The 26,962-nt window shown below is 47.1% G+C and overlaps 1 protein-coding gene across 1 annotated transcript; it reads left to right on the forward strand.

Moving 5' to 3' along the window:
• The first annotated feature begins 539 nt into the window (after positions 1 to 539).
• RBPJL (recombination signal binding protein for immunoglobulin kappa J region like) lies at positions 540 to 26,598 on the forward strand. The gene is made up of 12 exons (XM_007530894.2): positions 540 to 561; positions 1,889 to 1,973; positions 3,152 to 3,277; positions 5,116 to 5,186; positions 5,324 to 5,439; positions 5,921 to 6,095; positions 14,887 to 15,024; positions 15,970 to 16,079; positions 16,334 to 16,486; positions 23,074 to 23,229; positions 23,331 to 23,434; positions 23,997 to 26,598. The coding sequence occupies exons 1-12, from the start codon at positions 540 to 542 to the stop codon at positions 24,268 to 24,270; spliced, it is 1,530 nt and encodes a 509-aa protein (XP_007530956.1). The 3' UTR covers positions 24,271 to 26,598.
• Positions 26,599 to 26,962: the final 364 nt, after the last annotated feature.

Here is a 26,962-nt window from a genome sequence, read left to right on the forward strand (position 1 = left end):
GCACAGGGTTAAATTCCCATATCTGTGGGGTTCCAAGGAAGACTGAGCCCAAGTTTCCCTGGGCCCTTTTCCTCAGAAAGGAAAGAACTTGTTCAGACGGAAGCCATGCCTCTCGTTGGCCCTTTTCCCTCCCCACACAAGGCGTCTCTGTGTGTTTTGTACACACACACACACACACGCACACACGTCCATTCTTTCCAAGGGTTGTGTGTAGTGGCTGCCAGCTCGGTGATCAAAATCCAGCCGGCACAGACTCTGGTTCTGTCGCCTCCACTTCTGTCCAGTTCTCAGGAGAGGCCCCCAGAAGTGCCCTGGCCCTGTCCCAGGCTGCGCCGGGTAGGTAGGTGGCCGTGGGAAGCACACATACGCCCAGCAGGTGCCCCTGCTCTGAGCAAACAGAAGGCTGGAGCCCAGGGGCCTTGGAGATAAGACCCGGGCAGGATATATCTGGCACCAGGGACCAAGGGGGTGCGCGGGGCTTTGGGGCCAGCCGGGCACTGGACGCCTCCAGGGGTGGCGAGTAAGCAGCCCCCGCAGCCATGGACGCTGCGGCGCCCTCAGGTGAGCGCTCCACGCCCTCCTGAGAATTATGAAGGGCGCCTATTGTACAGATGGGAAACTGAGGCTCGAAAGGTTGTCTCTGCGGAGCGGCGAAGGAAGCTGGCTCCCCTCTCTCCTGAGAACTGCCCGGCAGCCAGCCGGGTGCTGAGGAATGGCAAGGCCTCGTTTCTTCCACTCGCCCTCAGCTCCTCACACCCACCCCGCCGGGGCCGCGCTGGTTGCTGCGCTGCAGCTGTTTCTTTGCAGAAGGGACCTGCCTCCCACACCCCACCCCGCCAGCTAAGCCGGCCGCAGCCCCGCCCCCACCCCTGAATGGGCCTATTCTGAGCAGGTCCGGTGCCCGCCGCTCTCTGCGGGCGGCCTTCCCGTCCTGGATTCTCCCAGCCTGCGCCTTTCAGGTCTGGTGGAGGGACAAAAATTCCTTTGGCAGGGCCTGTGGAGGGAGGGTGGTGGTAAGGAGGCCAGATGTGCCAGCAGCTGCTGGAGGTGGGAGGCTAGAAGCTGCCGTGCAACCTGGGCCAGTACCGAGTACTTCTGGGGGAAGGTAGTGGGGACCCGCCTCCTCCCACCCTTTCTACCTGCAGAGGTTTCTTTCTTTCTCTTTCTTTCTTTCATTCCTTCTCTTTTTCTTTTCTTTTCTTTTCTTTTCTTTCTCTCTCTCTCTCTCTCTCTCTCTCTCTCTTTTTACCAGAGCACTGCTAAACTCTGGCTTATGGTGGTGTAGGGAATTGAACCTGGGACTTTGGAGCTTCAGGCATAACAGTCTCTTTGCATGACCATTATGCTATCTACCCCCCAACCTTGCAGAGGTTTCTGAGCCCCTGCCTTTTCAATAAGGTTCCCCCAATCCTCCTTCCGGCATGCCATCTGCACCCAAGAATCCTGTGAAGTCAAAACAGCTACTACCTTTCCCGCCCCCTCACCCGTCAGAGGAAGGAGTCACGTCTAGAGGTTATCCGACAGATAGGTGACAGAGATGATGTGAGGAGCCCGGCGCCCCTAAGCCTTCCTCCATGCCTTACAAAGAAAGATCCGGAAAAGCCCGTAGGCTGGGTAGAGTGGACTCTTTGAGGGTGCAAAGAGGACTGTGAATAATTCCCCTAGAGTTGTTTGAAGAATGAACACCCTGGACACTTTCATGAGGGTCCCGGAGGGAGGAGATGAGGACAGAGTACCCCGTTTTGGCGAACTGCTTCTGGTAGAGGCTCAATTTGGAAAGGACAGAGCTGAAAGGGGAGGGGGCGCTTCAGGACAAAAGGGGGGGCAAAGGAGGTCCAGCCGTGGCTAAAGGCCCTTCTGGGTTGTGAGGTCATCTGCTGCCCCGCAGGCCCCCCGGCCACCCCAGGCCCTCTGACTCACCTGAACCTGCCGGGCGGAGCGGACGGGCGGAGCCTCGCAGGCAGCTGGACCAGGTAAGGGCTGGGGCACCGACTGCCAGGCGGCTGGAAGAGCGAGAGACTGCAGCTGCATTTAACCCCAGGCGCGCGCGTGGGGAGGGGGACGCAGGCCGGGACCCCTCCCACCAGCAGGGAGGGCTCTGGGTCCTTGGAGGGCTGGGGCTGGGGCGGGGCCAGCGCTGCGCCCCCATCTAGCTCCCCTGGGAGCCTCGGACTTGGAGTGGGCGGCCCTGCAGGCACAGAGCTGCGGACAAGGCAGGCGCTTCCCGGAGCAGTGCCTTCCCCCGCGGCCGGCGGCTCCTCCATCAGCAGCCAGCCGGCTCCCTGGGGTGCAGCCCAGCCGCTGTGCTCCTCTGCCTGCTCAGGTCCTGCCAAAGGGTACAGGATTCAGAGAGCTCAGGGCTTTCCCGGAGGCCTCAAACCCCGGTCATCATAGATTACTTTGCAACTGTGTAAGTCTTGGGGCTCAGAGACCCACGGTCACCCATCCAAACTCCCAGGCTGAAAAGCCACCAGGTCCCTTGGCTCCTATTGGCACATCCTCAGGGCCCATGGAGACCCTACTGTGAAAGGAAGGGATGCTGGGATGGCAGTGGGCCTTGTCCTAAGAGATGGAGACAGGAATGTTGATCTGACCCTGAAGGACTTATACATATGTCCCTCTTGGAACTTGAAGATGCAGGCTCGGGGCCCTCCCATTTTATTAGACATTTGAGGGCAGGAAAGACGGTGTTGAGGTCCCTAGGTTCATTAAAGGCTCTTCTTCCTGGGCTGGGTGCCCCCTGGGTACAGGGGAACTCTATACCCTCCAGTTACCCTTGCATCCCAGACCAGCACAAGTGCAGCTTTTGTATCACTGGGGCCTTTGCTGCGTGCTCCAGGCTGCAGTGAGCATGGGGCCAGGCCAGAGGAGGGAAGCCTGAGTGATCTCAGTGGGCTCTTAGCAAGTCTTGAGTCCTCTTAGCTCAAATATTTAGCTTTGACTGGACCCCAGTCCTCACCCTTGCCAGACACTTCCTCTCCCTGACTCTGTGGGGCAGAAGGTAGAACAGCCTTTCCTCCCATCCATTCCATTCAGCCCATTCTTGCCTAGGGTGGTGGTGGGGGGGGGATGTCTGTGTGTCAAATGCCACCTTGCTTTTTGATTCTCCCTGCTGTGGGCTGCCTGGGTCTCCCTGCCCCCACACTCTCAGGTCACCCCCGGAAGGCACTGCAGTCGTGAGGGAAGGTGTGCGTCTGTGCCTCCAGCAACGATGTGAGCAGACAGTGCGGATCCTCCATGCCAAAGTGGCCCAGAAGTCATATGGAAATGAGAAGCGGTAGGTACTCTGGGTAGGTACTCTGAACACCCTCTCACGTAGTGTTTTGTTTGTTTATTTATTTATTTATTTATTATTTATTTATTTTTTAATCTAGGGAGGAGGACTCAGGTCAGCTAATGACTCATTAGAGACCTTTCTCCTCAGCCCAAATAGCCCCCAGTTTGGGTGATAGCAGCACCGTCCTGAGAATCTACAGTCCCCATTCACTTGTCCCTTTCTTTATTCTGGAGATGTGACTGAACAAGACAGGTACAGACCCTGTATCTTAATGTTAGTGTAGGGAACTAGGCAAAGCCCCCACTAACCAGTAACCCAAATATTTCCAGATTGTGGCAAGAGCTGAAGGGAAAACAACACAATAATGTCGTCGAAACTGAAGTGGGGATCTTTAGCCGGAAAGGTCAAGGTAGTGGTACTTTTAAGGAAGGAACATCTGAACTGCCCCTTGAATGGGAAATGGAGCCAAGACATGAGAAAATCTGGGAAAGGCATGTTCCAATTAGAAGGAAAAGAAAATGCCAAGACCTTGAGGCTTTACCAGCTTGGCCTGTTCCAAGTTCAAAAGAAGTCGTAATGACTGGAATTAGAAAAGGAGGGGGAGTTGTAGGAAATAAAGTTGGAGAGGTGATCAGGGACTGGTTCATGTGAGGACTTAAGTTTAAACCACTAGGGGATTTTAAAAAGATATTACCCGAGGCTGTTTTTTTCCTTTTGTTACCCTTGTTGTTTATCGTTGTTATTGTTGTTGTTAGTGCTGTCATCGTTGTTGGATAGGACAGAGAGAAATGGAGAGAGGAGGGGAAGACAGAGGGGAAGAGAAAAATAGACACCTGCAGACCTGCTTCACTGCCTGTGAAGTGAGCCTTCTGCAGGTGGTAGCCAGGGGCTGGAACTGGGATCCTATGCCCGTCCTTGAGCTTCACACCATGGGCGCTTAACCCACTGTGTTTCTGCCTGACCCCCAGTCTATTTATTTTTGTTACCACCAGGATTATCACTGGGGCTTGGTGCCCACATGATGAATCCACTGTTCCTGGTGGCCACTTTCTTTCTTTCTTTTTTTCTTTCCCTTCCTTCCTTCTTCCTCCTTTTTTCTTTCTTCTTATTAGGACAGAGAGAAACTAAGGGGGGGGGGAGACAGAAAGGGAGAGAGAAAAGGAGACACCTGCAGACCTGCTTCATGGTTCCATCAGACTTCACCCCTGCAGGTGGGCAATGGTGGCTTGAACCTGGGTCCTCTCACACTGTAACATGTGCACTCAATCCAGTGCACCACCACCCGATCCCAGCAAAAAGACTTTCATGACTGAAGATTCAAGGTTCCAGGTTAAATCCCTAGCACTACCATAAGCCAGAGTTGAAACAGTGCTCTGGGGGTGAGGGTGGGGATTAATTAAAGGAAGAAAAAAGTGGTCCAGGAGGAGGCATAGTGAATAAAGTGTTATGCTTTCAATCATTAGCTTTTATGTTTGGTTCCTGGCAGCACATGTACCAGAGTAATGCTCTGGTTCATGTCCTTCCCCCATTATCTATATATTCAATGGATTCTGGAGATGTGTGAAAATGGTAAATAAGAGTTACTAGTTGGTTAAATGAAGACAGCAGAAAAAAAAAAAAAAAGAAAGAAAGAAAGAAAGAAAGAAAGAAAGAAAGAAAGAAAGAAAGAAAGAAAAATCTTTGGGTGTTAATGGGATTCATTGTCATAGAGATACCAGGTATGGGTGATGGGAAAGGGGTAAAGATTCTGTTGGATTTGTGTTACCTTCAAAATGCCTTTAAGATTCTCAGATGGATGGAGATGTATAAACAAACACAGCACTTACGTGTCTCCTTAGGTTCTTCTGCCCCCCGCCTTGTGTCTACCTCTCAGGGCCAGGCTGGAGGGTGAAGCCAGTGCAAGGCCAAGGTGAGGCTGCCCAAAGCCTCCAGGACCTTTGAGCGCGAGGCTCTGGCGCTGGGCTGTTGGCGGCGCGGTCTCGCTGCGCCCTCTGGCGGCAAGAAGTAGGTTTGCTTGGCACCGGAGCTGCTCGCATCTTTTTCCAGTGTGCCAGGTCGGGGAGGCAGGGTCCACAGTCTGCGGCTTCATGGGGCTGGATGGAGCGTCTGGCAGTGCCGCGGAGACGCAGAAACTGAATTTTGAAGAGCAGCCGGACTCCAGGGTGAGAGCGCCCAGGAGAGGTTGGGGTACCTGCCTCCACCCGGGTTTAACAGGGCTCATTCAGGGAGTCAGGCGGTAGTGCCGCTGGTTAAGTACATGTGGCTCAAAGCGCAAGGACAGGCGTAAGGATACCGATTTGAGCCTACGGCTCCCCACCTGCAAGGGGGGGTCGCTTCACAGGCGGTGAAGCAGGTCTGCAGGTGTCTGTCTTTCTCTCACCCTCTGTCTTCCCCTCCTCTCTCCATTTCTCTCTGTCCTATCCAACAAAGACAACATCAATAACAACAACATTAATAACTACAATAAAACAACAAGGGCAACAAAAGGGAAAATAAATAAATTATAAAAAGGTGGTCCCATTCATCCCCTGCCCCCAGGAAGCAGAGCAGATGAGGCTTCTGCCCTGAAGGGGAGTTGGCATCGTGCAGCTGGAACCTGGGAGGGGCTGTGCTGAATTGAGTCCATCTCTTCGAACCCCACAGGAGTTTGGATGTGCCAAGTCCCTGTACATCTCAGACGCAGACAAGAGGAAACACTTCCGCTTAGTGCTGCGGCTGGTGCTCAGAGGAGGCGGCGAGCTGGGCACTTTCCACAGCCGCCTCATCAAGGTCATCTCGAAGCCCTCACAGAAGAAGCAGTCGCTGAAGAACACTGATCGTGAGCCACGGGGCTTGGCCTGTGCCTGGGCCAGGGCAAGGGAGGTGGAGAAGGCCTGGAGTTGCTTGATTTGGGAGGAAGGGGGCCCTGGGTTATGGGATGAGAAGTGACTTACAGAGTGCTTGAGGCTGAGGTCTGAGGAGAGTCAGAGACCAGAGCAGAGAGAAAGAGAGCCAAACCCCAGACTTGGAGAGAACTGATGATCACAGCAGACTAAAACTTCCAGCAGGTACTGAACTAAAAACAGAGCTGTTCTGTTTCTCTTTCTCACAAAAACTATTGTGGCTAGGAGCCAGGTGGTGGCACACCTGATTAAGCGCACACACTATAGTGCGCAAGGACCCAGGTTCAAGTCCCTGGTCCCCCTGCAGGGGGAAAGCTTCATGAGTGGTGAAGCAGGGCTGCAGGTGTCCCTCTGTTTCCCTCTCTATCTCCCCCTCCCCTATCAATTTCTGTCTCTATCCAATAATAATAATAATAATAATAATAAACTACTGTGGTTATCTCTGGTGCTCAGTGCCTACACACCTCCACCATTCCCAGAAGCCAGGTTTCCCATTTTCTTTTATTTTCTTAAATGGAACATGAGCTAGAAAGGAGAGGCACCTGCAGCACTGCTCTAACTGCTCATGAAGTTTTCCCCTCTGCAGGTGAAAATGGGGACTTGAATCTGAGTCTCTAAGGGTGGTAGTGTGTGTGCTCTACTGGCTGTGTCACCACCTGACACCTAAATAAGTCTTTTTCATTTTTATTTAAAAGTTTTAAAGTGAAGATAGGGCAGAGATGTAGCTCAATGGTCAACAACATGCCTTGCATGTGTAAGTCCCAGAGTTCCATTCTCAGCACCAGATAGGAGCACCAGAAGAAGGGCAAACCCAGGGATGGTGGAATGATACATTGGTGTCTCTCTCTTCTCCCTCCCTTTCTCTCTAAGAATAGAAAACTTGAGGGACTGGGTGGTGGTGAACTTGGTTCAGTGCACACATTACAATGTGCAAGAACTGAGGTTCAAGCCCCTGTCCCCACCTATGGGAGGAAGCTTCATAAACAGTGAAAAAATGTTGCAGGTATCTCTCCCCCGTGTGTGTATGTGTGTGTGTGTGTGTGTGTGTGTGTGTGTATTTCATTCTTTCAGCAGATATTTATTAATATAATAACACCACATTTTAGGCAAATTAAAAAAATTTTTTATTTATAAATTGGAAATATTGACAAGACTATAGGATAAGAGGGGTACAATTCCACACATTTCCCACCCCCAGAACTCCACACCCCATCCCCTCCTTTGGTAGCTTCCCTATTCTTTTTTTTTCTTTTTTGCCTCCAAGGTTATTGCTGGGGCTCGGTGCCTGCACCACAAATCCACTGCTCCTGGAAGCCTTTTTTTTTCCCATTGTTACCCTTGTTGTCATTATTACTGTTGTCATTGCTGTTGTTGTTGCTGGACAGGACAAAGAGAAATGGAGAGAGGAGGGGAAGACAGAGAGGGGGAGAGAAAGATAGACACCTGCAGACCTGCTTCACCACCAGTGAAGCGACCCCCCTGCAGGTGGGGAGCCGGGGGCTGGAACCAGGATCCTTATGCCGGTCCTTGCACTTCATGCCATGTGCACTTAACCCACTTCGCTACCGCCCAGTCCCAGCTTCCCTATTCTTTAACCCTCTGGGTGTATGGACCCAGGGTTATTATGGGATACAGAAGGTGGAAGATCTGGCTTCTGTAACTGCTTCCCCGCTGAACATGGGCATCTCGATCCATACTCCCAGTTTAGGTACAATTTTTAAGATGTGATTCCTCACATCTAATTCTACTAGCTTATGTTTTAGAACAGATTACTAAGCTCTCTCACTTTAAGAAATTTCACGGGAGTCGGGCTGTAGCGCAGCGGGTTAAGCGCAGGTGGCGCAAAGCACAAGGATCGGCATAAGGATCCCTGTTCGAACCCCGGCTCCCCACCTGCAGGGGAGTCGCTTCACAGGCGGTGAAGCAGGTCTGCAGGTGTCTATCTTTCTCTCCTCCTCTCTGTCTTCCCCTCCTCTCTCCATTTCTCTCTGTCCTATCCAACAACGACAACAACAATAATAACTACAACAATAAAACAACAAGGGCAACAAAAGGGAATAAATAAATAAAATAAATATTAAAAAAAAAGAAAGAAAGAAATTTCACAGTAATAGATCCTGGCATGGCTTCATGAGGAATATATGCCATTGTAAGAGAAAGCTAACTAGTACATATAGAGCAAGCAGCTCAATAATATTTTTTATTTTATTAGTGACTTAATATTGATTTTCAAAATTATAAGATAACAGGGGTATTCCACACCATTACCATCACCAGAGTTCTTTATCCCTATCCCCTCCATGGGTAACTACAGTAGTTTTCCCAAGGTCACAGATATGAGTTGACTATTATTTCTTTTTTTTATTTTTCTTTCTTTCTTTATTCCCCTTTGTTGCCCTTGTTTTTTTTTTTTTTTATTGTTGTAGTTATTATTGATGTTGCTATTGGATAGGACAGAGGGAAATGGAGAGAGAAGGGGAAGACAGAAAGGGGGAGAGAAAGACAGACACCTGCAGACCTGCTTCACCGCCTGTGAAGCGACTCCTGTGCATGTGGGGAGCCGGTCCTTGCACTTTGAGCCACATGCGCTTAACCTGCTGCGCTACTGCCTGACTCCCTTGAGTTGACTATTATTTCTATAAATAAATATATGTGTGTGTGTGTGTCCACTTTTACCTATGGTCCTGCCTTCTTTTCCTTACTAAAGCACACCTATACCTATTACCACCTCCAAATGTCTTTTCTTTTTTCCTCTTCTCTCTCTGGGTCCTGATGGAGTTGGAATTCAGATCCCTATGCTGATGTATGACATTCTCACAGGAGTGAAGTGGTATCTCATTGTTGTCTTTATTTGCATTTCTCTGACAATCAGAGACTTGGAGCATTTTTTCATGTGTTTCTCAGCCTTTTGGATCTCTTCTGTGGTGAATATTCTGTCCATGTCCTCCCCCCATTTTTGGATGGGGTTATTTGTTTTCTTGTTGTTGAGTTTGGCAAGCTCTTTATATATGTTGGTTATTAAACTCTTGTCTTATGTATGGCATGTAAAGATCTTCTCCCATTCTGTGAGGGGTCTCTTGGTTTGGGTAGTGGTTTCTTTTCTGTGCAGAAGCTTTTTAATTTGATGTAGTCCCATATATTTATGCTTGCCTTAGTCTTCTTTGTAATTGGGTTTGTTTCATTGTAGATGTCTTTTTTATATATTTATTTATTTTCCCTTTTGTTGCCCTTGTTGTTTTATTGTTGTAGTTATTCATGTCGTCATTGTTAGATAGGACAGAGAGAAATGGAGAGAGATGAGGAAGACAGAGAGGGGGAGAGAAAGATAGACACCTGTAGACCTGCTTCACAGCCTGTGAAACGACTCCCCTGCAGGTGGGGAGCCAGGGCTCGAAGTGGGATCCTTACACCGGTCCTTGCACTTTGTGCCACGTGAGCTTAACCAACTGTGCTACCACCTGACTCCCGAAGATGTCTTTAAAATTTATGTGGAAAAGAGTTCTGCCAATATTTTCCTCTAGGTATCTGATAGTTTCTGGTTTAACATCCAAGTCCTTGATCCACTTGGATTTACTTTTGTGTTTGGTGAAATATAGTGGTTCAGTTTCATTCTTCTGCATATTTCAACCCATTTTTTCCAACACTATTTGTTGAAGAGACACTGCTTTCCCCCATTTAATAGTCTGGGCACCTTTGTCAAAAATTAGATGTCCATAGGTGTGGGGGTTTACTTCTGGGCTCTCAATTCTATTCCACTGATCAGTGTGTCTATTCATGTTCCAGTACCAAGAAGTTTTTTTTTTTTTTTTAAGAAAGGAGACATTAACAAAACCATAGGATAAGAGGGGTACAGTTCCACACAATTCCCACCACCCGATCTCCATATCCCATCCCCTCCCCTGATAGCTTTCCCATTCTCTATCCCTCTGGGAGCATGGACCCAGGGTTGTTGTGGGTTGAAGAAGGTTGAAGGTCTGGCTTCTGTAATTGCTTCCCCGCTGTACATGGGTGTTGACTGGTCGATCCATACTCCCAGTCTGCCTCTCTCTTTCCCTAGTAGGGTGGGTCTCTGGGGAAGTGGAGCTCCAGTACATATTGGTGGGGTCATCTGTCCAGGGAAGTCTGGTCAGCATCGTGCTGCCATCCGGATCCTGGTGGCTGAAAGAGAGTTAACATACAAAGCCAAACAAATTGTTGAACGACCTAAAGACTGGAATGGTGCAGATGAAGTGATGGGGGTATTCCCTGCAGGCTCTTGTGTACTTCAGCTTTCAGGTATATATTTTTCCCTAGCTTATGGGCATGTGTGAACATATGCTCTATCTCAGGGGACCTGGACTATATCTAAGTTTGGGGACTTTATTGGGGAGTGGACCACCTGGAATGGAATTAGAGAATACTATGAGAGGAAAGGTCTCACCCGAGTGATGAAGCTGAAGGGTTGTCATTCCACACCTGAAGTCTCTGGACACAGTCTGAAGTGAAGCATGCTGGGGTGGCACTCGTTGCGTTGATTGGGTTGTGATCCGCGGATGCAATATTATTTGATTTGGATTGAGAGAAACATGCAGCAAAGTGGGCCCACCCTAAGGTTCCAAGACTGGGGGAAATATAGGCTCTATAGTGGAAATGTGAAGTTCCTGCTGACTTAGGGTTCAAGAAGATAATGGATAGTTGTTATCATCACATTATTTGGTGATTGGGTTAACTTTGAAAAGTCCCTTTGTTAGGGTTTGGGGTGTAATACCCAGCATCTTGTATATAACTGTGCTACCAGTTGCTTCTGTTCTCCCTGATCTAGGCTTTTGAGAGAGTCAACATATCAAAGACACCCTATGTAGTAAAAACACTCTGTTTTAAGAAGTTCTAGACAAATGATCAATTTTTCCCCTCTCATATTAATTAAATAGTGGTTTATATGTCTAAAATTTAATAGGAGTGTACATAAACACCATTCCCACCACCAAAAGACTGTGTCCCATCCCAACCACTCCACCACCACCACCACCACCACCCCCGCGCGAGCTTGAAGTTCATGGTCCTAGCAAGAAACATTCTAGGCTGCACTCATTTCTGGACTAGTCTTCCTGGAGTGACAGGGTAGGATGACCCAGCCTCCCTTTTGAGAGTGGGGCAGTCTCTACCACTACTACTTTGTAGGGAGAATGAGTCCCTGGAGTGGCCCATGAGAGGGCTTATATGATGTTCCTGATGGAAGTGACCAGTGATGGTGGCAAGAGGGATCTATTTCTCTCTCTCTCTCTCTTTCCGCCCATCTTTCCTTTCCCTTAATTTCTCTGTCTCTATCCAAAATAAATAAAAATACACTTATTTTAAAAAAGAGAGAGTTGGGAGTTCAGCAGTAGCGCAGCGGGTTAAGCCAGGTGGCACAAAGCACAAGGACTGGCTGAAGGATCCCAGTTCAAGCCCCTGGCTCCCCACCTGCAGGGGCGTCGCTTCACAGGCAGTGAAGCAGGTTTGCAAGTGTCTATCTTTCTCTCCCCCTCTCTGTCTTCCCCTCCTCTCTCCATTTTCTCTCTGTCCTAGCCAACAAAGACATCAATAAAGCAAAAAGGGCAACAAAAGAGAATAAATAAATAACTATTTAAAAAAGAGAGAGTTTTTGAAAGGGACAATAACAATAGAGAAGAAATTCAGTTAAAAACATTTATAGAGTGCTTACTATATGGCCTGGCTCTGTGTTCTGTGCCGGATCCCCCTAAAATAAAGGCAGGTGTCTGTTCTGGATGAACATCCCCTAGCAGAGGAGAAAGATGTTCATAGCTGGTTAAGGGGCAGATTGAGATGTGTGCTGTCCAGGGGCTGGGTGGTGGTGCACTGGGTTAAGCACACGTAGTATGTAATGCAAGGACCCATGCAAGGATCCTGGTTCTAGCCCCTGGTTCCCTATCTGGAGGGTGGGGGGGTTGCGGGGGGGGGCTTCACAAGCGGTGAAGCAGGTCTGCAGGTGTCTTTCTGTTCCTCTCCCTCTCTATCTCCCCCTCCCCTCTCAATTTCTCTCTGTCCTATCCAATAAAAATGAAAATGGCTGCCAGGAGCAGCGGATTCATAGTGCAGGCACTGAGTCTGGAGGCTAAATAAATAAATAAATAAATAAATAAATAAATGTGTGCTGTCCTAGATGCCAAGTGAGAAATCCCAACTGGGGGGCTGGGTGGTGGCACACCTGGTTGAGTAAATATGTTACAGAGCACAAGGCCAGAGTTTAAGCCCCCAGTCCTCACCTGCAGAAAAAAAAAGATTTGCGAGTAGTGAAGCAGGGCTGCAGGTGTCTCTCTGATATTCTCCCTCTCTATGACTCCCTTCCCTCTTGATTTCTGTTTGTCTCTATCCAATAAATAAAGATAAAAAATTTTAGGGGGGGTTGGGAGGTGGTGCAGTGGGTTAAGCGCATGTGGCGCAAAGCGCAAGGACCAGCATTAAGGAACTCGGTTTGAGCCCCTGGCTCCTCACCTGCAGGGGAGTCGCTTCACAGGCAGTGAAGCAGGTCTGCAGGTGTCTATCTTTCTCTCCCCCTCTCTGTCTTCACCTCCTCTCTCCATTTCTCTCTGTCCTATCCAACAATGACATCAATAACAACAACAATAATAACTACAACAATAAAACAACAAGGGCAACAAAAGGGAATAAGTAAATAAAATAAATATTTTTATTTTTTTAATAACCCTTAAAAGAGAGAGAGAAAGGAATCCTACTGAGCCTTTGAGGATTATTGGGGAGGGGGCTCTGAATAATAGCGGCACCACTGCTGCCCTCTGCTCTCTGGGAGGTTGGAAGATGGGGTGGGGGCTTTCCTGGGAGGCATTTGCATACTGCACCCTGTTTGATATTCCCTAGGTGCTACCAGTATTCCTGCACCATAGGTGAGGAAATCGAGGTTTGGAACATTTATCTATTTCATTTAAATATATATACAATTATGGCTGTGGCTCAGGAGGTAGTATAGTGAATGTGGTGTTGGATTCCCAAGAATGAGGTCCCCAGTTCAGTCCCCAGCATTGTGTGTGCCAGAGTGAAGCTTCAGTGTGTGTGTGTGTGTGTGTGTGTGTGTGTGTTTCTCTCTCTCTTTCTCTTTTTCTCTCTCTCCTTCCTCTGTCATAAATAAATAAATAAATAATCTTTAAAAAAATAAAATAAAACCCCTGAAGACTGTTTCACGTCCAGCCTGTGCTCAGGTATACCCAAAGAGCGGGGGTGGGGTGTTGGGGGGGGGCAGTAAATAGTGTAGTCTGTGTGATACGGTGAAGATTCTGGAGCCAAGTGACTTGGGTTAGAATCTTAGCCCTTCTGGGGAGTCGGGCGGTAGCGCAGCGGGTTAAGCGCAGGTGGCGCAAAGGGCAAGGACCAGCGTAGGGATCCCAGTTCAAGCCCCCAGCTCCCCACCTGCAGGGAAGTTGCTTCACTGCTTGTGAAGCAAGTGTCAGTTCAACTGCTTGTGAAGCAAGGTCTGCAGGTGTCTTATCTTTCTCTCCCCCTCTCTGTCTTCCCCTCCTGTCTCCATTTCTCTGTGCTATCCAACAACGACGATATCGATAACCACAACAATAAAACAATAAGGGCAACAAAAAGGAATAAATGAATATCAAAAAAAAAAAAAAGAATCTTAGCCCTTCTTTTAGCTGCATTTAGTGATCTTGAGCAAGTCACTCCCTTAAGCAGAGCTGATCTTATCTTCGCAAGAAAGGATTATTGAGAGACTAAAATGAACTAAGATACACAAAGCATTTGAAACAGTGCTTAATGTGCAATACATAGTAGCTGTAGATGGGAACTTAAGGCTTTAAGTATAACTTGAGCACCAGCAGTCTGCTTAGCACCATGAGAGGAGAGCGGGATGACCCAGTACTTTCTTCCTAGTTGTTTCAAGTCCAATCAGAGGACCAAGTTGTGGCCTTAGGTATGTTCAGTAGGCTGGAAAAGATTGAGGTCAAGGCCTAGACCTTTGGTTATGTGCCTCCAGAACAACTCCCTCCCATGTCACGTTCCCCAGCTTATAGCTTCTCCTCAAGACTGTAATATCCTCCAGAGCAAAACTGGATCTAATTAACATCTTGGTGTCCAGTACCCAGAAACATATCCTCCACAAAAATAAGCACGTATTGAGTACCTGGGGGTGGGGGGGAGTGCTTATTGAAATGAAGGAAACAAAAAGTACCACAGAGGAGCAGTTTCCGCAACAGGAACGGAGAAAATGAAGGCCTAGTATGTACAGGGCATAGGGCCTGCGAGCCAGCCTGGCACAGGAGACAGAGGATGAAAAAATATCTGTGAGAGTCGGGTAGTAGTGTAGTGGGTTAAGCGCACATGGCGCAAAGCACAAGGGCCAGCGTAAGGATCCCGGTTCAAGCCCCCGGCTCCCCACCTGCAGGAGGTCACTTCACAAGCTGTGAAGAAAGTCTGCAGGTGTCTATCTTTCTCTCCTCCTCTCTGTCTTCCCCTCCTTTCTCCATTTCTCTCTGTCCTATCCAACAACAACAACAGCTATGACAACAATAACAACTACAACAAGCACAACAAGAAGGGCAACAAAATGGGGAAAATAGCCTCCAGGAGCAGTGGATTCTTAGTGCAGGCACCGAGCCCCTGCAATAACCCTGGAGGCAAAAAATAAAATTAAAATAAAATAAAATAAAATGCAAAACCATCTGGCAGGTCCGAGGGGCCAAATCCAGCCAGTAATCTGACTCCATCCACTTCTTCTCACAGTGTGCATCTCCTCTGGCTCAAAAGTGTCCCTCTTCAACCGCCTGCGCTCCCAGACGGTGTCTACTCGCTACCTCTCTGTGGAGGATGGGGCCTTTGTAGCCAGTGCTCGACAGTGGGCTGCCTTCACACTGCACTTGGGTAATTACACCAGCAGGTCCCGGGCATGCATAGATTTGTCTGATCTTCACCACAAGTTGACAAAGAAACTAGATTTTGCCCCATGAAACTGAGCTCAGAAACACCATTAAGAATCACCAAGGTCAGGGAGTCTGGTGGTAGTACAACCGGGTGGTAGTACATCGGGTTAAGTGCAGGTGGAGCAAAGTGCAAAGACTGGTGTAAGGATCCCAGTTTGAGCCCCCAGCTCCCCACCTGCAGGGGGGTCACTTCACAGGCAGTGAAGCAGGTTTGCTGGTATCTGTCTTTCCCTCTCTCTGTCTTCCCCTCCTCTCTCCATTTCTCTCTGTCCTATCTAACAACGTCAACATCAATAACAGCAACAATAATAACTACATCAACAATAAAAAAAAACAAGGGCAACAAAAGGGAAAATAAATATTTTTAAAAAAAATTTAAAAAGGGGGGGCCAGGTGGTGGCACACCTGGTTGAGTGCACATGTTACAGTGCGCAAGGACCCAGGTTCAAGCCCCCAGTCCCCACCTGCAGGGGGAACGCTTCACAAGTGGTGAAGCAATGCTGCAGGTGTGTCTCTGTCTCTCACCCTCTCTATCCCTCCCTTCCCTCTCGATTTCTGACTGTCTCTATCCAATAAAAAAAAGTTAAATTAAAAAAAAAAAGAAGAATCACCAACGTCTCCAAGGAGTTGGTGATTGATCTAAGATATCCTAACCCTGGTGCCCAGCCCTCTCCCTTCACCTCAGCCTCTCCCACCCTTCAGAAGGCAGACATTTCTGAGGACTAAAGAGGAGACCCTTTCAGTCTTAGTTGCCCGAGGCCACATCACAACCTTACCCACAAACACGTGTGCTATCTCGTGATGAGCCAGAGGTGAGAAAGGTAAGGCCTGGAGCTGTTGCTTGGGGCCTCTGAAAGCCTCCTTTCTTTCCTCCTTTCACCCCCAGCTGATGAACACTGTTCCCAGGGGGACTTCCCACCTCGAGAAGGCTACGTCCGCTATGGCTCCTTGGTGCAACTTGTCTGCACCGTCACAGGCGTCACACTACCTCCAATGGTATGGGAAGGAGGGGTCTAGCCGCGCCCCCCCCCCAGTCCCATGCAGCAAGTACAGCTCACATGGGCAGACACCTCTTCTCACTCAAGTTACTCAGTGCTTTGTGGAGCTGGATGGAGGTGAAGGACTACTGTGGGAATGGACCAGGGGAATATGCCAGGGCCCACAATGGAGTAGCAGAAGCTGACTGGGAGGGCAGCATCTGGGCACCCAGGCTCCTAGCTACTATGCATTCTACTGCCCTTCTCTTGCAGATCATCCGAAAAGTAGCCAAACAGTGTGCCCTCCTTGATGTGGATGAACCCATTTCTCAGCTGCACAAGTGCGCGTTCCAGTTCCCAGGTGATCCTCCAGGAGGGGGTGGCAGTTACTTATGTCTCGCCACAGAGAAGGTGGTGCAATTCCAGGTGAGAAGCAAAGCATTCTACAAAGTCAGATTACAGAGAACCATAGAGATAAATACATCAGATGTATTTATTCATACAGTGTCTGTGACTTAGTGAGCAGGATGGCTTCCCATGACTTGGTAGATCATGGACTACTGGGACAACATCAGAGAATGCAGAAGCAACAGTAAAGGCGCTGCTGAGAAGGGCTGGGTGGTGATGCACCCAGTTGAGTGCACAAGGACTTCAGTTTGATCCCCTATTGCAGGCGGGAAGCTTCATGAGCAGTAAAGCAGGTCTGCAGGTGTTTTTCTCTCTCCCTCTCTACCTCCCCCTCACCTCTCAGTTTTTCTCTGTTCTATCAGATAAAAATAGGAAGAAAAGAAATGATTGTTAAGAGTGGTGAATTTATAGTGTTAGCACCACAACCCAGCAATAACCTAGGTGACAAAAAAAAAAAAATAGAGTCACAAATGTTGAGAGGGGGCCAGGCAGTGGCACACCTGGTTAAGCACTCACATCACAGTGTGCAAGCATGTAGGTTCAAACCCCTGGTCCCCATCTGCAGGGGGAAGCTTCATGAAGTGAAGTAGGGCTGCAGGTGTTTCTCTGTCTCTCTCCCTCTCTACCTCTCCCTCCCTTCCCAAATTTCTCCATCTTTATCCAATAGTAAATACATAAAAAAATTTTTAAAGAATTTGTGGGGCAGGGAGATAGCATAATAGTTATGCAAACAGACTTTCATGCCTGAAGCTCCAAAATTTTCAGGTTCAATCCCCACACCACCATAAGCCAGAGTACTTACATGAGCAGTACTTTGATGTTTCTCTCTCTCTGCATCTCTCTCAAAAATAAAAAGAAAGAAAGAATTTATAGAATTTTGGGAGAGCACATTGGAAGATGTACAGAAAAATCATGTAAATGACAATATTGAGTATTATCGAGTAGAGTCATAGAAATTTCAGAGGGGGAGTCGGGCGGTAGCACAGCAGGTTAAACGCACGTGGTGCAAAGTACAAGTACCTGTGTGAGGATCCCCGTTCAAGCCCCGGCTCCCCACCTGCAGGGGGGTTACTTCACAGGCGGTGAAGCAGGTCTGCAGGTGTCTGTCTTTCTCTTCCCCTCTTCTTTCCATTTCTCTCTGTCCTATCCAAGAACGCCAACATCAATAACAACAATAATAACTACAACAATAAAACAACAAGGGTAAACAAAAGGGAATAAATATTTTTAAAAATAAATGTCAGATGAAGTTATAGCATATATATGGAAGTTTGTTATTATAATTGTTAGTTATAATTTTATTATTGTTAAAGGCAGTACTACAACAATAATAACTGCAACAATAAAACAACAAGGGCAAACAAAAGGGAATAAATATTTTTTAAAAAATAAATGTCAGATGAAGTTATAGCATATATATGGAAGTTTGTTATTATAATTGTTAGTTATAATTTTATTATTGTTAAAGGCAGTACTACTCCCCCCAAAAAATATCAAGAAATCTTGAGGTGAATCATAATGTACAGAAAATAATATTGTTATTAAGCAATATTCTCTTCCAAAGAGTTATGTACTATATTATTGTTGTTGTTGTTGTTGTTATTAGATTGAGACAGAGAGGCAGACAGTGAAAGAGACCACAGCACCAAATCTTCCTTCAATGAAGTGGGGGCCAGATTCGAACCTGGCAAAGCAGAGCACTGTTCAAATGAGCTATTTTACTGGCCCAAGATTGATTTGCTTATAAGAGAGAACCCAGAGCATTGCTAGGGATAGAACCCAAGACTGCACACATGCAAAGCATGTGTTCTACCTTTGAGCCACCTAGTGGCCACCAAGGATTTTTAAACTGTATAATGGTAGGGTGTTAAACATTATGTTAATCAATGGAAGTCAGGAATCTTTAGAACACATACCTTTTCTAAACTGATCTAAAGCAGTTTGACTAGTGTGTTTATATGACTCTGGGCTCTCTCCCTAGCTCACAGGGCTGGCAAATTGCAAAATTAGCTAGCACCAGAACCAGTAGGTGGAAGTCCAGGCTGGCTTCCCCAAGTAAGTGGCCACCATCAGAAGCTTATTCCCAACAAGGTGATAGCATAATGGTTCTGTAAAAGACTTTCATGCCTGAGGCTCTGAGGTCACAGGTTCATTCCCCAGACCATGATAAGCCAGAGCTGAGCAGTGCCCTGGTTTCCATCTCTTTCTCTCTGTATCTCTCACTTCTTGAAATAAAAATAAAACATTTGCAGGCTGAGTGGTAAAGTACACATGTTGCAATGCACAACAACCCAGGTTCAAGCCCCGTAGTCCCCACCTGCAAGGAGAAAACTTCACTAGTGGTGAAACAGTGCTGCAAGCATCTCTCTCTCCCTCACTTGCCTCTCAATTTCTGTCTCTATCCAAAAGTTAAAAAAAAAAAAATCCTTCAATCCTGGTGGCAGTACACTGATTGAAGGACACTTGTTTCGTTGTGCAAGAGCCTGGGGTCAATCTGCAGGTCTCTCTCTTTTAAGTTTCTTTTAAAAAAATGATATATATATATATTTTAATATTTTTTATTTTGTTAATTTTTTATTATTTTTAAATAGTTATTTATTTATTCCCTCTTGTCCTTGTTTTATTGTTGTAGTTATTGATGTCTTCGTTGTTGGATAGGACAGAGAGAAATGGAGAGATGAGGGGAAGACAGAGAGGGGGAGTGAAAGCTAGACACTTGCAGACCTGCTTCATCACTTGTGAAGCGCCTCCCCTGCAGGTGGGAAACCAGGGACTCGAACCGGGATCATTATGCTGGTCCTTATGCTTCACTCCACGTGTGCTTAACCTGCTGCGCTACCGCCCAACTCCCATTTTTTTTTTATTTTTTATGTTTTGCCTCCAGGGTTATTGCTGGGGCTCAGTGCCTGCACTGTGTATCCACTGCTCCTGGAGGCCATTTTCCCCCTATTTTTGTTGCCCTTGCTACTCTTGTTGTTATTATTGTCATTGTTGTTGGATAGAAAAGAGAGAAATGGAGAACGGAGGGGAAGACAGAGATGGGGAGAGAAGATAGACACCTGCAGACCTGCTTCACTGCTTGTGAAGCGACCCCCCTGCAGGTGGGGAGCTGGGAACCGGGTTCCTTACTCTGGTCTTTAGCTTCGCGCCATATGCGCTTAACCCGCTGTGCTACCGCCCGGTATTTATTTATTTATTTTTAAATATTTATTTATTTATTCCCTTTTGTTGCCATTGTTTTATTGTTGTAGTTATTGTTGTTATTGATGTCGTTGTTGCTGGATAGGACAGAGAAATGGAGAGATAAGGGGAAGACAGAGAGGGGGAGAGAAAAACAAACACCTGCAGACCTGCTTCACAGCTTGTGAAGGGACTCCCCTGCAGGTGGGGAGCCGGAGGCTTGAACTGGGATCCTTACACGGGTCCTTGCGTTTTGTGCCACCTGTGCTTAACCCGCTGCGCTACCGCCCGACTCCCTATTTATTTATTTTTTAACCAGAGCCCTGCTCAGCTCTGGTTTATGGTGTTGCGGGGGCAGGAGGGCCATTGAACCTGGGACTTTGGAGCCTCAGACAAGAGAGTCCATTTGCATAACCATTATGCTATCTACCCCCATTCTTAAAATATTTTATTTATTTGTTGGATAAAGAAACAGAAAGATTTCAATTTCTTCTAACTTAGTGTTTGCATAGAGGAATGTCACTGACTTTTGAATGTTAATTTTATAGCCTGACACATTACTGTATTGCCTGATGATTTCCAAAAGCTTCTTGCTGGATTCCTTAGGTTTTTCCATGTATACTATCATGTCATCTGCAAATAAGGAGAGTTTGACTTCTTCTCTTCCAATCTGTATGCCTTTAATTCCTTGCTCCTGCCTGATTGCTATGGCAAGAACTTCCAACACTGTGTTGAATAGTAATGGTGATAGTGGGCAGCCCTGTCTTGTACCTGATCTGAGGGGAAATGCTTCCAGTTTTTCACCATTGAGTATGATGTTGGCTGTAGGTTTGCTATATATAGACTCCACTATCTTCATGAATTTTCCATCTATTCCTATTTTTTGTAGTGTTTTGATCATAAAGGGATGTTGTATTTTGTCAGAGGCTTTCTCTGCATCTATTGATATGACCATGTGGTTTTTGGTCTTGCTTTTGTTGATGTGGTGGATCACATTGATTGATTTATGTCAGTGGCATTCCTCTATGCAAACACTAAGTTAGAAGAAATTGAAATCCAGAAATCAGTTCCTTTTTCTATAGCAACAAAAACAATAAAATATCTAGGAGTAAACCTAACCAAAGAAGTGAAAGACTTGTATACTGAAAATTATGAGTCACTACTCAAAGAAATTGAAAAAGACACAAAGAAGTGGAAAGATATTCCATGTTCATGGGTTGGAAGAATTAACATCATCAAAATGAATATATTACCCAGAGCCATCTACAAATTTAATACTATCCCCATCAAGATCCCAACCACATTTTTTAGGAGAATAGAAAAAATGCTACAAATGTTTATCTGGAACCAGAAAAGACCTAGAATTGCCAAAACAATCTTGAGAAAAAAGAACAGAACCGGAGGCATCACACTCCCAGATCTCAAACTGTATTATAGGGCCACTGTCATCAAAACTGCTTGGTACTGGAACATGAACAGACACACTGACCAGTGGAATAGAATTGAGAGCCCAGAAATGAGGCCCCACAAGTATGGACATCTAATCTTTGACAAAGGGGCCCAGACTATTACATGGGGAAAGCAGAGTCTCTTCAACAAATGGTGTTGGAAACAATGGGTTGAAACATGCAGAAGAATGAAACTGAATCACTGTATTTCACCAAATACAAAAGTAAATTCCAAGTGGATTAAGGACTTGGATGTTAGACCAGAAACTATTAGATACTTAGAGGAAAATATTGGCAGAACTTTTTTCCGCATAAATTTTAAAGACATTTTCAATGAAATGAATCCAATTACAAGGAAGACTAAGGCAAGTATAAACCTATGGGACTACATCAAATTAAAAAGCTTCTTCACGGGAGTCGGGCGGTAGCGCAGCGGTTAAGCGCAGGTGGCGCAAAGCACAAGGACCGGCATAAGGGTCTCGGTTCAAGCCCCCAGCTCCCCACCTGCAGGGGAGTCGCTTCACAAGTGGTGAAGCAGGTCTGCAGGTGTCTATCTTTCTCTTTCCCTGTCTCCCCCTCCTCTCTCCATTTCTCTCTGTCCTATCCAACAACGAAGGCATCAATAACAACAACAATAATGACTACAACAATAAAACAACAAGGGCAAAAACAAAGGGAAAATAAATAAATAAATATTTTTTTTAAAGTTTTAAAAAAAAAAAGCTTCTTCACAGCAAAATAAACCACTACCCAAACCAAGAGACCCCTCACAGAATGGGATAAGATCTTTACATGCCATACATCAGATAAGAGTTTAATAACCAACATATATAAAGAGCTTGCCAGACTCAACAACAAGACAACAAATAACCCCATCCAAAAATGGGGGGAGGACATGGACAGAATATTCACCACAGAAGAGATCCAAACGGCTGAGAAACACATGAAAAAATGCTCCAAGTCTCTGATTGTCAGAGAAATGCAAATCAAGACAACAATGAGATATCACTTCACTCCTGTGAGAATGTCATACATCAGAAAAGGTAACAGCAGCAAATGCTGGAGTGGGTGTGGGGTCAAAGGAACCCTCCTGCACTGCTGGTGGGAATGTCAATTGGTCCAATCTCTGTGGAGAACAGTCTGGAGAACTCTCAGAAGGCTAGAAATGGACCTACCCTATGACCCCTGCAATTCCTCTCCTGGGGATATATCCTAAGGAACCCAACACATCCATCCAAAAAGATCTGTGGACACATATGTTCTTGGCAGCACAATTTGTAATAGCCAAAACCTGGAAGCAACCCAGGTGTCCAACAACAGATGAATGGCTGAGCAAGTTGTGGTATATATACACAATGGAATACTACTCAGCTGTAAAAAATGGTGACTTCACCGTTTTCAGCCGATCTTGGATGGACCTTGAAAAAATCATGTTGAGTGAAATAAGTCAGAAACAGAAGGATGAATATGGGATGATCTCACTCTCAGGCCGAAGTTGAAAAACAAGATTAGAAAAGAAAACACAAGTCGAACCTGAAATGGAATTGGAGTATTGCACCAAAGTAAAAGACTCTGGGGTAGGTGGGTGGGTGGGGAGAATACAGGTCCATGAAAGATGATGAATGACATAGTGTGGGTTGTATTGTTAAATGGGAATCTGGGGAATGTTATGCATGTACAAACTATTGTATTTACTGTTGAATGTAAAACATTAATTCCCCAATAAAGAAATAAATTATTAAAAAAAAAACAGAAAGAAATTGAGAGAGAGACAGGCACAGTCTTATTTCACTGTTCATCAAATATTTCCTCAGGCAGGTGGGAGCTGGGGTCTTGAACCTGAGTCCTTGAGCATAGTAACATGTGCGCTCAAGCAGACCTGCCACTGCTGAGTCCTGCTCCACTCTCTTTCTCTCGATTTCTCTGTCTCTATCCAACCAATCAATATTTTTTTATATCCCTTGGGTCTTCTGCCAGGCCTCCCCCTGCCCCAAAGAGGCTAACCGAGCACTGCTCAATGACAGCTCATGCTGGACCATCATTGGCACCGAGTGTGTGGACTTCTCCTTCAGCACCAGCTTGTCCTGTATCCACGAGCCGGTCACACCTGTGCCCCTCATCAGCACCCTGGAGGTGAGGGGGCACCACATTAGGGGGCCCAGGGTCCGGGGAGCTGCAGGGTGGGAGACTCAGGCCAAAGGGCTCAGGGGCCACTGCTTTCTGCACACCCCCAGCTCAGTGGTGGGGGCGACGTGGCCACCCTGGAGCTCCATGGGGAGAACTTCCACGCAGGACTCAAGGTGTGGTTCGGGGATGTGGAGGCCGAGACCATGTACAGGTATGGATTACAGGGCTGGGCGGCAGGGAGGCAGCCTGTCTGTCCTGAGCCCTTGCTTCACTGGTGGCGAAGCAATGATGCAGGAGTCTCTTTTTCACTTCCCTCTCAATTTCTGTCTCTATACAAAAGTTAAAAAAAAAAAATTTAAAAATCATGGTCCGGAAGGTGGCTCGGTGAATTAAGTATCGGACCCCCAAGCATGAGGTTCTAGGTTCAGCCCCTGGCAGTACATGTACCAGAGTGATGTCTGGTCCTTTCTCTCCTCCTATCTTTCTCATTAATAGATAATTAAAATCTTAAAAAAATTTAAAAAATCCCAGAGGCCTGGTGGCAGTGCACTGGTCGAAGTACACTTGCCACAAGGTGCAAGGACCTGTGGCCAAGCTGTAGGTGTCTCTCTTAAGTTATATATAATTTGTTTATTGGATAAATAGAAAATGAGAGGGAGAGGGGAAGGGAGGGGAAGGGGGAAAGGGAGGAGAAGAGAGGAGGGGAAGCGGGGGAGGGGAGAGGAGGGGGAGACTGATTTTAGTGTTTCTGCCCCTTCCCCGGCCCCCTGCAGGAGCCCGCGATCCCTGGTGTGCGTGGTGCCCGACGTGGCCGCTTTCGGAAGTGACTGGCGCTGGCTGCGCGCCCCCATCTCTGTGCCTGTGAGCCTGGTGCGGGCTGACGGCCTCTTCTACCCCAGCGCCTTTTCCTTCAGCTACACCCCGGAGTACAGCGCCCGGCCCAGCTCCCCAGGGGCCCCAGAGGCCGCAGCTGATGCAGACGCGCTGCTGGAGAGCATCCATCACGAGTTCACTCGAACCAACTTCCACCTCTTCATCCAGACCTAAACCGCGCTTGCCCTGGCGGTTGCACCCTAGCCTGGCCCCGGGAGGGGTGACTTTCTGTGCCCCAGACCCTGCTCTTCTCCCTTTTGCTTTGGGGGAGTGACAGGTTCGCTCTAACCAGCAGAAAGCTCCCACAGAAACCCAGCCCTGCGGGATTCCAGCCAGAAGAGGATAGCTGAGCCAGGCTCTCTTGGTTTCCAGTAGCGAAGATGGTTCGCCTTGGTCTCTGTTTTGCGCTCTAAATGAAGCAGTCTTTCTAGTTCAAGCTCTGTAGATCTATTTGTGTTCCAGACCCTCCGTCATGGTCTCTCTCTCTCTTCTGGTTTCATGACAGCTCCACACACTCTGCCTTTACTCTCTAAGTTGCAACCACTCCTCCTGAAGAGAAACAATTTCAAACCCCAAATATTGGGTCCTGTCTCAGGAAGCATGGGTTCTGTCTGGAGCATTAAATCTGACCAGGAGCACTGCATCCCATCAGAAGCATCAGGTCTCAGTGTGGAACATTGGATCCTGCTCAGATCATTCTGGAACTGGGAAGCTCTGCCCTGGAGCCCAGGGTTCCTTCCTGAAGCACCAAGACCTGCCCCTTCTTGTCCTCTCTCTGTGGCTGGAGCCAGGCACACAGGAGCCTTGCCTGCATTTTGCTCTCTGACCCACAGCTATGTGACTGTGCAGATGCTTAGGGGCAGAAATCAGATCTTGCTAACTTAAATGTCCACCAGCAGCGCTCCTAGGATGCAGTCTGAAGCTCAGGCATTCCTCTGCCCTGTTGGCATTGACTCTGTCCAGTCTGGTCTGCAGGACTGGCGCTCAGTGTGCTTCCTCCTTACTCTCACACACAGAGGAAAGGGATGACAAGTTCACTAGCACAGAAAGGATGCCACTCCCCCCCCATTCTTTATCTCAAGAAGAAATGGGGTGCAGATGCTACTGGCACCCCTAAGCCCCATCCCTGCCCTAGTGCCAGTTCCAGAGATATGAGGGGCCCTCCTAACTGTCACCTCATTCTGAGCCAATATGCACCCCAAGCTCAGAAACCAACAACACAAATATTTCCCACATCAACTCTGGGCAGAACTCCTGGGATCACTTGTTAATTATAACTCGGCTGAAAATAGAAATTCTCTGCATGGGCCCCAGGGTCAAACCATGTTCCCTGCCCAGTCACTCTGCCCACCCTCACAGTAGTCTGTGTCTACAGAAGCAGAAAAGCAGGCAGGTCCTGGCTGCTTGAATTTTTGGAACCAAGGACACAGATATTACAGTTGCTAGGTCCCTTGCACCAGTCCCTCATGGTGCAGGTCTGAAATGTGGGTTCAGGTCTCTCAACTCTCCACCCTGGGCTCTTAACAGAACTCTGAGGAAGTGCTTATTTCTTTCACAACTCTTTCCCCAGAACATGGAAAGCCCCATGAGAAAAAAGCATAATATCTTCTAAGAGGAAAGAAATAGCGTTTCCTCAATTAAGACAATGATGAGATACCACTTCACTCCTGTGAGAATGCCATACATCAGAAAAGGTAGCAGCAGCAAATGCTGGAGGGGTTGTGGGGACAAAGGAACCCTCCTGCACTGCTGGTGGGAATGTAACTTTGTCCAAGCCCTGTGGAGAGCAGTCTGGAGAACTCTCAGGAGGCCAGAAGTGTACCTATCCTATAACCTTGCAATTCCTCTCTTGGGGATATATCCGAAGGAACCAAACACATCATCCAAAAAGATCTGTGTACACCTATGTTCATAGCAGCACAATTTGTAATAGCCAAAACCTGAAAGCAACCCAGGTGTCCAACAACAGATGTGTGGCTGAGTAAGCTGTGGTCTATATACACAATGGAATACTACTCAGCTATTAAAAACGATTTCATCTTTTTCAGTCCATTTTAGATGGAGCTTGAAGGAATCTTATTGTTAAATAAGATAAATCACAAACAGAAGGATGAATATGAGATTATCTTACTCATAGGCAGAAATTAAAAAACAAGGTCAGAAGAGAAAACACTAAGCAGAACTTGGACTGGAGTTGGTGTATTGCACCAAAGTAAAAGACTCTGGGGTAAGTGGCGGGGAGGATTCAGGTCCTGGAACATAATAGCAGAGGACCTAGTGGGGGTTGTATTGTTGTGTGGAAAACTGATAAATGTTACCCATGTACAAACTATTATATTTACTGTGGACTGTAAAACATTAATCCCACAGTGAATAAATTAAAAAAAAAAAAAGACATTCCAAAGTCTTGGCTAAATTTTGTCATTGGCTGCAAAATCAGACTGAAACCCACTCTTATAGGAAACAACAGGGTTATTCAAAACCCCTTAGAACATATGCTGCTTGGGAGTCGGGCGCAGTGGGTTAAGCGCAAGGGGCGCAAAGCACAAGGACCCGTGTAGGGATCCCAATTCGAGCCCCAGGCTCCCCACCTGCAGGGGCGTCGCTTCACAGGCAGTGAAGCAGGTTTGCAGGTGTCTATCTTTCTCTCCTCCTCTCTGTTTTCCCCTCTTCTCTCCATTTCTCTGTCCTATCCAACAACAACAACATCAATAACAACAACAATAATAACTACAACAATAAAACAAGGGCAACAAGAGGGCATAAATAAATAAATAAATATTTTAAAAATAACATATGCTGCTTAAAGAATACAGAGAGTTAATGTCCCTGAAGTGACCATCTGTCTCATGAGCTCACTGCCCCG

This window comes from Erinaceus europaeus, chromosome 1, assembly GCF_950295315.1.
Source record: "Erinaceus europaeus chromosome 1, mEriEur2.1, whole genome shotgun sequence".
Taxonomy (NCBI): Eukaryota; Metazoa; Chordata; class Mammalia; order Eulipotyphla; family Erinaceidae; genus Erinaceus; species Erinaceus europaeus.